The 12,500-nt window shown below is 40.2% G+C and overlaps 2 protein-coding genes across 10 annotated transcripts in view; both read right to left on the bottom strand.

The window, feature by feature from the left end:
* The window catches only part of birc6 (baculoviral IAP repeat containing 6), a 120,920-nt gene extending 112,796 nt beyond the window's left edge, over window positions 1–8,124 (bottom strand). For all 9 annotated transcript variants that reach the window (XM_053237756.1, XM_053237759.1, XM_053237762.1 and 6 more), the window contains exon 1: window positions 7,710–8,124. In XM_053237756.1, the coding sequence (XP_053093731.1) occupies window positions 7,710–7,920 (211 nt within the window). In that variant the 5' untranslated portion in view covers window positions 7,921–8,124. The remainder of the gene's footprint in view (window positions 1–7,709) is intronic.
* A 3,053-nt stretch (window positions 8,125–11,177) lies between these two features.
* Window positions 11,178–12,500, bottom strand: part of yipf4 (Yip1 domain family, member 4) — a 9,976-nt gene continuing 8,653 nt past the window's right edge. Inside the window, exon 6 of the mRNA XM_034307785.2 lies at window positions 11,178–11,957. Coding sequence (XP_034163676.1) covers window positions 11,820–11,957 — 138 coding nt within the window. The 3' untranslated portion in view covers window positions 11,178–11,819. The remainder of the gene's footprint in view (window positions 11,958–12,500) is intronic.

Below are 12,500 nucleotides of genomic sequence, written 5' to 3'. Positions count from 1 at the left end.
TTCCACAATCATTAAGAGAGTAATTAGCAGCCAGGTGTTACTAATGAAATACACAAGATTAGTTCATCATCAGGAAGTGTGTCTACCTCTATAAAAGCAGAACTTTTGGCAGTTCTGGAGCACTCAGGTGTGTGTCTACATCATGCCAAGAAGAAAGGACATCAGCCATGACCTCAGAGAAGCAACTGTTGCTGCTCATCGATCTGGGAAGGGTTATAAGGCCATCTCCAAACAATATAAAATTCACCATTCTACAGTGAGAAGGATTGTTTACAAACGGAGAGCCTTCAAGACAGTTGCTGATCTTCCCAGGAGTGAGCGTCCCAGCAAATTCAGTCCAAGGTCAGACTGTTTAACGCTCAGAGATATAAAGAAAAACCAAGAGCTGCATCTTGCAACCTAAAATCCTCTGTAAGCACATTAAACATTTATGTTCACAATCAGAGAAAGATTGAACAAGCCTGGCTTTGATGACAAGATGGCTAGGAAAATGCTCCTTCTCTCTAAAAAAGAACATGCATCATGACTTACGTTTGCAAAACTGCATCTAAAGAAACCACAAAAGTTCTGGAGCAATATCCTTTGGACTGATGACACCAAGGTGGAGATGTTTGGTCATCATCATGCACAGCACCATGTTTGGTGAAAAACCAACCACAGCATGTCTCCACAAACACCTCAAACCAGCTGTGAAGCATTGTAGTGGTAGAGGGGTGATGATTAGGGCTTTGGGTTTTGTAGCCACAGGAGCTGGGAAACTTGCAGTCATTGAGACAACAAATGAACTCCAATTTATACCAGAATATTCCTGAGACAAATGTGAGTCATCTGTCCAGCAGCTTAAACTGGGTCATGAAACAGGACAATGATCCCAAACACACCAGCAAATCAACATCTGAATGGATAAAGAAGAAAAAATATCAAGGTTCTGGAATCACCAAGTCAAAGTCCAGACCTCAACCCCACTGAGATGCTGTCGAAGGATCTACAGAGAGCTGTGCATAAACAAATTTCCCTCAAACATCAATAAACTGAAGCAATGTTGTAAAGAAGAGTGAGCTACAGTTTCTCCAGAACGATGTGAGAGACTGATAAACTCCTACAAACAAAACATTTACTTCAAGTAATTGTTGATAAACGTGGTTCTACATGTTACTGAGTTATAGGATGTACTTATTTTCCCCACATGGTTTCTGAATAATGGTTTATTTTTGTGAAAAAAAGACCACATGTTGAAATCGTTGTTTTCTGTAGTCACTTGAGGTTATTTGTTTGTTTATAGAAGTTGGTGAAGACCACATAATGATCATTTAGTCCCTGATAAATCTATGAAATAATAAAAAAAACAAAAAAAACAGAATTGAAGGAGGGTGTACTTTCTTTTCCCATGACTATATTTCCTCTTCTTTCTGAAATTAGTTTCTGGTTACTCCACTGTTTCTGAAATGTTTTAGACGCGAGTGTGACTTGCATCAAGCGCAGCACACAGGCGTTGATTTTAATCTGTAAGGCAAGCTGCGGTGGAAACCGGAGTGCGCGTATATACAGCGGTTTACGGTAACTACCCCTGAACGTTACGATTACGTAAGCACGCTTCGAAGAAGTTAGATTCCCACTCGCAAAAAACGTTGTGCTCTGTACGCTGCTGCCTCTGCTGCTGCCACCGAGTGCGTAAGAAGAGATAAAGATCCTAACGAACATTAAAGAGAAATAATCGTCAGTATTTGGTATCATGATATTCGAGACGATGGGATTCTGTCTCCTGCCTTAGGGCTGAAAACGTATGCGTAAATCTCCTTCACTCATTGGTCAGAAATATGACGATGGGAAAAAGTAAACACACCCTTACTTTTGCTGCGCTCTAAATATTACTGTGATAAGTATAGAAACTTCTAGATTAAAACATTTTGTGCATCGCATCCATCGTTTACTTTCTCTTTTTGTTCTTCAGTTCAAATCTCCAGAACACATCACATCTCCACATCGCATCTCCACATCACATCTCCACATCACATCTCCACATCACATCTCCACATCGCAGCTCTGTCTATCTGCTCTGGCTATCAGCTCACACCTACAGAAAAACACCAAGCGCAACGCAAAATACACGGCATGTGGACTCTACGTTACGCAGCTCTACGATAAACAGCTCTGCGTTAAACAGCTCGACATTACGCAGCTCTACGTTATTCAGCTCTGTGTTAAACAGCTCTATTTTACGCAGCTCTATTTTACGCAGCTCTGTGTTAAACAGCTCTGCGTTACGCAGCTCTGCGTTACGCAGCTCTACTTTACGCAGCTCTGCGTTAAACAGCTCTACGTTAAACAGCTCTACTTTACGCAGCTCTGCGTTAAACAGCTCTACTTTACGCAGCTCTATTTTACGCAGCTCTATTTTACGCAGCTCTGTGTTAAACAGCTCTGTGTTACGCAGCTCTGCGTTACGCAGCTCTACTTTACGCAGCTCTGCGTTAAACAGCTCTACTTTACGCAGCTCTGCGTTAAACAGCTCTATGTTACGCAGCTCTGTGTTAAACAGCTCTATTTTACGCAGCTCTGTGTTAAACAGCTCTACGTTAAGCAGCTCTATTTTACGCAGCTCTGTGTTAAACAGCTCTACGTTAAACAGCTCTATGTTAAACAGCTCTACGTTAAACAGCTCTATTTTACGCAGCTCTGTGTTAAACATTTCTACGTTAAACAGCTCTACGTTAAACAGCTCTACGTTAAACAGCTCTATTTTACGCAGCTCTGTGTTAAACATTTCTACGTTAAACAGCTCTACGTTAAACAGCTCTACTTTACGCAGCTCTGCGTTAAACAGCTCTACGTTAAACAGCTCTACTTTACGCAGCTCTGCGTTAAACAGCTCTATGTTACGCAGCTCTGTGTTAAACAGCTCTACGTTAAGCAGCTCTGTGTTAAACAGCTCTGCGTTAAACAGCTCTACGTTAAACAGCTCTGTGTTACGCAGCTCTGTGTTACGCAGCTCTGTGTTAAACAGCTCTACGTTAAACAGCTCTACGTTAAACAGCTCTACGTTAAACAGCTCTACGTTAAACAGCTCTATTTTACGCAGCTCTGTGTTAAACATTTCTACGTTAAACAGCTCTGTGTTAAACAGCTCTACGTTAAACAGCTCTACGTTACGCAGCTCTACGTTAAACAGCTCTGCGTTAAGCAGCTCTACGTTACGCAGCTCTGTGTTAAACAGCTCTGTTACGCAGCTCTACGTTAAACAGCTCTACGTTAAGCAGCTCTACTTTATGCAGCTCTGTGTTAAACAGCTCTACGTTACGCAGCTCTGTGTTACGCAGCTCTACTTTATGCAGCTCTATGTTACGCAGCTCTGTGTTAAACAGCTCTACGTTAAACAGCTCTACGTTAAACAGCTCTACGTTAAACAGCTCTACGTTAAACAGCTCTATTTTACGCAGCTCTGTGTTAAACATTTCTACGTTAAACAGCTCTGTGTTAAACAGCTCTACGTTAAACAGCTCTACGTTACGCAGCTCTACGTTAAACAGCTCTGCGTTAAGCAGCTCTACGTTGCGCAGCTCTGTGTTAAACAGCTCTGTTACGCAGCTCTACGTTAAACAGCTCTACGTTAAGCAGCTCTACTTTATGCAGCTCTGTGTTAAACAGCTCTACGTTACGCAGCTCTGTGTTACGCAGCTCTACTTTATGCAGCTCTATGTTACGCAGCTCTGTGTTAAACAGCTCTACGTTAAACAGCTCTATGTTAAACAGCTCTACGTTAAACAGCTCTACGTTAAACAGCTCTATTTTACGCAGCTCTGTGTTAAACAGCTCTACGTGACTCAGCTCTTAAACACACTAATAAGCGGCTCGTACGTGTGTAAACATTCTTGTAACTTCTAGTCAATAAACCCATCAATAGTGAAATTGTGAAAATGAGCGTGTCTGATAATCCCACGTGAGTCGGGTCACGATCAGACGCCGCTAACACACACAGCTGAACACGTCTGAGACTGAAGTTCTCCGATCTCTTCTTCGTCTGAGCTCCAGTCGAGCTGCGAGAGGAAAATTAATAAAGTTTTCATTTGGAGAAGGAACTGAACGAGACGCTTGCGCTAACGATAACCGCTGAAACTCAGCCAGGAGAGAGGTGACCTTTAATAACCCCTGACACACCACTTCTCTCACATCTCACACTATCGATTAGATCACTGCTGTCTCTCTCACACACACGCACACACACACACACACTCACACACACTCACACACACTCACACACACACACACACACACACAGCACTTCTGAAGGTGCTGAGACGACCGTGCGTGTGGTCGGAAAATCTGATGGTCTGCACTGCGGCGGTGCTTTACACTGAGCCACGCCCACTTCTGATTAAAAAACTCTTCACATTCTTCACACACTCTCTCTAACACCACTGATTAGTTTCCTCTAACAGCATGTCCCCGAGGGTTTTATTCCCTTACACCACAGTTTTAGTGTTATTACAGAACGACACGTCATGAAACACTGCAGTTTTACTTTCGCTTTTTCCCCACAAACCTGCGTATCGTATCGTTTCGTATCGTATAAACACCTTCGAGATAGAATTCTCCGCTGAATCGGCGTTTATTTTATCTGAATCTTGTTCCTTATATGGAAGGAATCTGAGATAAAATGGCGTACGTCAGGCTACGGCTGATCTCACGTTTAAAAATAAAACTTTAAACATTTTATATGATAAAACTTTTACACTAGAAATATAAAAATGAATTATTTAATGTGTATGAAAATAAATCAACACTGAAAAGGAGGGAAAGTTTTACTTTAAAGATTCAGACAAAGCTTTCTAAAGTTTTTATTTTTTATTGTAACATTTTTAAAAAATATATTTATAAATCTCAGAGACGTGTACCGTGACGTAATTTATCACGATATCGATATTATCGCCCAGCTTTATTCCAGATTTACTGATCTGATCACGTGAACACAACTTTCTGTAGCTTATTTACGAAACGTGATCTACGCCGCTCCTGAGAACGTCTGAGCTGACGGATTTGTCGTCACGGTAACAAGTCTGACATCCGCATCGCAAGCGGGACAGATCCAGGATCACGGCAACGATCCGATTGAAATCCAAATCCATCGCTCGCTCGGCAAACTTCCTGTCCCGGTTTATATCGTTATTAAAAGTATCCTGAGCTGTGAGTAAACCTCGGCAGCGTCTCATTCCCGTCACACGCACTACTTCCTCTAGCGCAATAGTTTACTCGGGTTTGTTTACTCGCAATCACAACCAAGCTGAAACGCAGCGTAGGTCACAGAACGCGAAATCGGGTGTGCGATAGATACGTAGCGTCTACGATAATATCCTAATCGCTGCTTTAATGATGAGAGCGCTGATATTATCGAGTACGTCACTCGCCACGCATTCGCTATTAGACTGCAGAGTGAAAGCGAAAGTTCACGTCGTTCCAAACCCGTAAGATTTTCATTTAAGTTCTGAAGATGAACGAAGATATTTTTTAATGAAACTTGGGAGATTTCTGTTTCTCCACTGACAGTCTTTCAGCTTTCAAGCTCCAAAAAGTTCAAAAAGCCGTCATAAAAGTAATCCATGTGACTCCAGGGGTCTAATCCCAACTTTATGAAGCGACACGAGAACGCAAAAAAAACTATAATTAAGTCTTTATTTGGAAAATATCTTCACTTCTTCACGAGAGAAGCACGACGCCTGCGTGCTGTGTTGTCTCGAGAACAGACGTTCTCACGATACCACCGGACCCGGAAGGAAGTTTCTCACGGTTCTGGCTTCCAGGAAACGCCCACTTTAGCGCCATTTTTAAAAAAAAAAAAAAAAAAACCGAGACCAAAAGCAAAATCAGTTTAGAATGTCACGACTGAAGCTTGCCTCTTCAGCGTCTCTCTCAAACTGAACTAACCATCAGGTTTATAAAATCATCTTCGTACTCGTGTGTGTCTTAATAAACGTCAATCAGAAGCAAATCACAGAGCGCGTTTATATTTAGCCACGCCCACAAAACAAAAACAAAAAGATGACTAAACTGTGAAAGAGCACCTTCTCCTTCTTTTACAGGGCGCCATTACTTTTGTTCTAACGGATCGACTGAAATTTTTAAACCTACGCAAATTTACACGGACGCAGGAGCGAGACGCAGAACGAGTTTCGTCACCGTCGCGTACGTTAAAGCTCCCGTGAACGATTTACGAATAAAAACTACACCGTGTGCGACGTGATAAACGATCACTGAGGCTCGGGTTCATGACGTCATCGCTCGTGTGCTTTCTACAGAGGTGATGAAAGAAAGACGCTCACGTGCCACTAATTAATTAATTAGTTTAATTACCTAATTAAAGCTTAAGAAATTAAAACTTCAGCATTGAGGATGCTGTCAAATATCGAGGTGTATCACAGAACCGATTATCCTCACACACCTTCCTGTCACGTGACGAGAAGCAGATGATGATGTGCAGGAAAAAACAACAACAACAACAACAACAACAACAACAACTGTTCTTCTTCCTCTCTTTTACCTGAATGTGAACGCTGGAACATTATAACCTCTTCAGGACACAAGGACAAACACCACTAGCTGGTTAATGTTGAGGTATTTGGTAGTTTAGTGTGATATAAAGTGTGATATAAAGTGTGATATAAAGTGTAATTAAACATCACACTCCTTATAGCCGCAATAAAGCCAGGCGGGTCACGTGACCACCTTTCCTCCACACCTCAGTGTCATTCACCTTAAACAAGGAACTCCAGCATTAATGTTAAACTTCTAATTTAGGTCAGACTATCAACTTAATTAATCAATTTAAATAATTCTATCTATATCTATTTATTTGTTTGTTTGTTTATTTATAATAATTGCACTAAAAATGACGGCCGGGTTTAATGCTAGCTAAGGAAGCGTTTAGCATTGATACTAACGTTTAAACTAGCAAAAATAATCCTCATCCTTAACCGACATTGTGATTTAAATATAATTTAAAATGATACGTAAAAGTGTTTTAGACTGACACTGAGACTGAGGTTTAATAATAAATAAATATTCATGACACGGCGTTAGCTTAAACTGAGCTAAAGAAACACTGCGCTCAAGTCCCGCCTTCGTGCTCTCTGATTGGCTCCTATTTCACGCTCAGTGAAAATCTAACCAACCACTGATGAGACCGAATTCTTGTAACCAATCACAGCGCAGAAGGCGGGACAAATCAGAAAAAGATGGGAAGTATAACTAAGCTAACCTAAGCTAAGCTTGCTAACAGATTGACACTCGTTCCTTTTTTAACTTGATTACAAATAAACCAACAAAAAAACAAACAAACAAACAAACAACCAATTCATAGACATGATGTTAGAAACGATTCGTGTTTGGGTCATGACTAAGTTTGCTAGCATGCTGGCTACTTACTAAAACAAGCGAGCCGTATCCCAAATAGCCGAGTACTCCCTACATAGTGCGCTCCGTGACGTAGGGAAAGTAACCACGCCCACTACGTCCTATGTAGTGCCCTAGAGGTTGAGCAGTGCGCCGATTGGGATACGGTTCACTCTGGGTTGGACTCGGCGAGGTGTGTTAGCTCGGTTAGCATACAAGCTAACGATAGAAGTAGAAAGGAAAAAAAAAAAAAAAAAAAAAAAAAAAGACGGGCCTGTCGATTAACTGTCGATTATATCAGTAAAATAAAATGAAATAAATCTCACCATGCAGCACGGAGGCTTGTAATATGGCTCCAGAAGTGCCGTCGATGACTTTGATACTCCCGCGGCTAGTCACGGCCAGGATGGCGTTGAGGGCCGGGTGGTAGGAGAGGCTCCGCAGGCCCTCCTCGTCGCAGCGCAGCCGCCCGTCTCTGACCAAAATCCAGTCCGAGGATTCGGACGAGCCGCAGGCCGCAGCGCCCGCCGCGGCCATTTTCCCCTCAAAACCCTCTCACCGGCTTTCCGACTCGCTCTCCGGAGATCCTTTCTGACACTATCGGGTGTTTAAAAGTATAAAAATAAAGCTAAATATCCAACAAAAAAGAGTAGCGCTGGACTAAACCTGACTAGCTCTCCGCTCCTCTCCTCTCTCCCTCCCTCAGCGGCTTCTCTTCTCTTTCCTCCTCCTCCTGCTGCTGCTGCTACCGCAAGCGCTGCGCTCACTCCTATTCACCATCCGCGCTACGGAAAAACCCTGCGCGTGTCAGCGTGCGGATACGGAGATGGCGTACATCCTGTAACTCCTTCCACATCATAAACACCAGCAGGCTGTTTAATAACCTGCATCACAAACTTCACCCAGTGTTGAACAGATGGTTTCAAATTCATTTCTAAATACGCTAAATATATATTATTATTATTTATTTATTTATAGGAAGTAAAACTAATGTTTTAGACGCGGTCAGTCAGAGTGCTATTCCACTTCTAACCACCAGAGGCGCTAGTGAACATGTGTACAAAAGCACAACGAGTGTATAAGTTTGATTTAGTTCAATAGATGAATAAATATTTAATTTAGTTCAGTAATCAATGGTTATCATCAGAGTTATAGCATCTTCTCCAGCTCCAGGTGTTTTTTTAAATAATAATAATAATTTTGCAACACACACCAGGTTTTGTCTAATTAAATCTGCGTAAACGTGCATCTGCACTTTACTGTATAAAAACTACAGAGTTTCTGCTGTTGCTGTTGCTGTTGGAAGTGAAATGTTTGTTGAGAAGATGCTCTCCAGAGAGAAAGACTTTTACAGAAAAGTTTGGAATTTATTTCTGGTTTAAGTGAGAAAACACCATGGACTGTTATAACAGTCGGGGTTTTTTATGTCATTGTTCCTAAATTGTTCCATTGTTCTGTTTAAATCTAATGCTAATCAAACAATAATCAAGATTTTGAGAAATTTCTCTGTAAGAAACTTTTTATTAGGAACAGAAATTAACATTTATAAACTGTAATTAAAATTCTGGCCTCTAATTCAAACCTTGACCTGTGACTGATGGACTGATTGATGGACTGATGGACTGATTGATGGACTGATTGATTGATGGACTGATTGATTGATGGACTGATTGATTAATTGTTTGATTGATTAATTGATTGTTCACCATGATGGATAGATATAGACACCTTTTTCATTCCTCTTAACCAAAAATTATCATTAAAGCATTAAAACTGCCACCAAACTATTATTAATCTAATATTAATATTATTCTAAATTTAATATTAATTATTAATCTAATATTAAAGCTTATTATTTGTTGCCATAATCCAGTTTAGATGTCATTATTCTGAATTATTGGCACCCTACATGAGAATAATGTAATATAATGAGCGATATTTTGATCTTAAATCTATGGGAATGTTGAATAGTTTTTATTTGAATACAATATTTACTTCTTCGTTTTTCAAATGTGAAAAATGGTGCAATTTGTCTGGTAAAACCCACAATCGTTTCAAAACTATTGCTGAGACACTGAGCCACTTCCTGTGGTGTTTTGTAGAGCATCTTTGAGCTCCATGAAGAACATTTTAATCTTCTTTATATTCTCAGGTTATGCACATCACACACACACACACACACAAACACACACACGTGTTCTCTTCCATTCAGGGTTTTAACAGGGTTCAGAACCAGAGACTGAGATGTTCATCGTTCATTATGTTGTTAAAAGTTCCATCCAAGGTCAAGTTGTAACCTCTAAGCAGAATCTACGATGCCATCAACCTTCACAAGAGCCACAGAACAGCTGCAAAGCGTCACTGATCCAGATCCAGATCTTCTTCTCAATGATCTTTCCTCCTCATCAGTCTCCTGATGGGGTTCATATGAAACACTGCAGCTCCAGCGAGGTTTGGTGACGTTCAGGAGCTGAGTTTTGTAGGTTGTGTCTCAGGAAGAGCTTCTTTAGTGCAACTCTTACACACAGCAACAGTTAATTTTTAAACTACACCACCACAAGAAATAACTCATCTCTGAGCTGTCTCATTCTACCGACTGTAACTTACAGAAATTTTCAGCTGTTCCAGACTCATTAAACTTTTTTTTGTTTTTTTTAATCATGACCCAGAGTGTGTTGATGGATGGATTTGTTGACTGAGAACAAAATACATTTACAGTGAAGCATGGTGGTGGTAGTATCGTGTTCCGAGTTATGCTTGACCTCTTTGTTTACATTTGTTTTAAATAAATTTCAGGAAGATTAATTGTTACTGTTTAAGTTTCAGAGTTCTGAAACCTCAAACTTTCCTTTTTCAGCTGGAATTCTTAAAATAAATATCAAAACTAAACTCCTACAATCTGTAATTTTACACAATGTTAACAATCTCAAAAGTTATATGATACTTTTTTAATGAAAGTTGGAGTAATTGTAGGTTTTACTGTACGCAGTTCTCTTTTATCTTTTTAAAAGTGAACTATGTGATCAAACAAGAACTGAAATTCTTACAATTTCTACAAAGATATTAATTAAACTCATAATAATTGAATAAACCCGTCCTGTCAGCAGTACTGCAGTAAAAAGTACAAATATTTAACTATAATGTTAACGCTATTTGTAACGTTGTGAGATTTTAATTTAATCAGATCACTGATGATCAGAGGAGAGAGGGAAAGAGATAAAAATAAAAGCATAGTACTTTTTTTTTTTTTACAGTTTTTCTGTACATTAACGTGTTTACTTTATAAATACCTTCTGCTCATGTTCTTCCTGTTGGACCTGTTTCACCCGAGACCTATAAAAAGTGCCGTAATGATGATGATTATAATAATTACTTACACTCTGGCGCTCCAGATTTCCTCTGTTTATAAAATCACAAGTTTTTTTTGTTGTTTTTATTTTCTTTCTTTCCTTTTAAAATGAAATAATGTGCATCATAATTCATCACCAATAAACTACTGCCTTTAAAATTAAACCACATTTACAGCAAATAATAATTCAATACACACACAGAGGCCACGCCTCCTTCACTGAGACACACACAGGCCACGCCTCCTTCACTGAGACGGACACACAGAGGCCACGCCTCCTTCACTGAGACTGACACAGAGGCCACGCCTCCTTCATCATCATTTATCAAATTCAGTATCATAAGTAATGGCACCCCACTGAGCAGAACACACACAATAAACAGAGTTGTGTTTCTGTTGTGTGATAAAGCATTATTAAGAAATTTAATACACAAAACAAACTGAATCATGAGACATAAATGTGTTTTAATTGTAATAATGAGCTGTACATGAACATCACAATGTCACAGATTTTTTTAAAAGAAAATCCTGCATGTGTTTTTTGTGAAACTGCTAAATATAAAGTCGTTGTTTACGGAGTTATTTTCTCCATTAAATCCCGTTTTGGCTACATTTACAGTCTGATCAGATCAACCTCAGCCGTATAAAACCAGTCCTAAAGGCACGCCTTCTTCACACACTCTTCCTCTTTATACAAAAACAAATCAGCAAAGATGTGTTTTTACTGTAAGTGAAATTTCTTTACAGTACAGAAAATCTCCCAGAAACCTCAATACATTAGAGAAATAAACGCTTCTGTCGGTTTTTAATCAGCGACAGGGAGAGAATACACACTCCTCTGCTCCAGGACACACAATAACGAGCGCCGCGACGAGCGGAACCCGAACGCAGCTTCGGCGCTCGAGAAAAGCTAAAGCGAATCTGGTACATTAAATACAGTAACTCTGTACACCAAAAAGGACAAAAAAATTAAAATAAAAATGAAAATCCATGCTCCGTCGCCTGCGTCATGTGACTCGTCCCCCGTCCCGTAGCGTCCGCCCGAGTCAGTGTCCAATCAAAGTGCCGATGAAGGCCCGTCGGCCAATCAGACGCCGGTGTACAGGGACAGGAAGTAGATGTACAACAGGAAGATGGGGTAGATGAGGAGCGGCTTCTTCGTTTTGAACTCATCACTGACGAGCAGCGACGCAGCGCTGTACGCCGCCCAGAACACACCGCACAGCTGGACACAAACAAACACACACACAAACAAACAAACACACACACACACAAACAAACAAACAAACAAACGAAGAACTTTAATTAAAACTCTTCATTCAATCCTGGTTTTTAATAATCATAACTAGAGCATAATAACTCTCTCTCTCTCTTTTCCTTCTGTTTCACTTTCTCTTGTTCTGTCTCTCTCACTCTCTCTCTTTTTCTCTCTTTTCCCTCTGTCTCACTTTCTCTCGTTCTGTCTCTGTCTGTCTCTCTCTCTCTCTTTTCCTTCTGTCTCACTTTCTCTTGTTCTGTCTGTCTCTCTCTCTCTTTTTCTCTCTCTCTCACTCTACCTATCTCTTTTTCTCTCTGTCTCTCTTTTCCTTCTGTCTCACTTTTTCTCGTTCTGTCTCTGTCTCTCTCTTTTTCTCTCTCTCTTTCTCTCTGTCTCTCTCACTCACTCGCTCTCTTTCTCTCTCTCATTTGAAAAAAAAAAAAGGCACCACATCAACGATTACGCGTTTTACTTTGTTAAACAACACCACGTTTATTAAATCTGTTTATT

Source organism: Pangasianodon hypophthalmus, chromosome 10 (assembly GCF_027358585.1).
Source record: "Pangasianodon hypophthalmus isolate fPanHyp1 chromosome 10, fPanHyp1.pri, whole genome shotgun sequence".
Taxonomy (NCBI): domain Eukaryota; kingdom Metazoa; phylum Chordata; class Actinopteri; order Siluriformes; family Pangasiidae; genus Pangasianodon; species Pangasianodon hypophthalmus.
The sequence above is the reverse complement of the archived record's forward strand: the minus strand, read 5'-3'. Positions and strand labels throughout refer to the sequence as shown.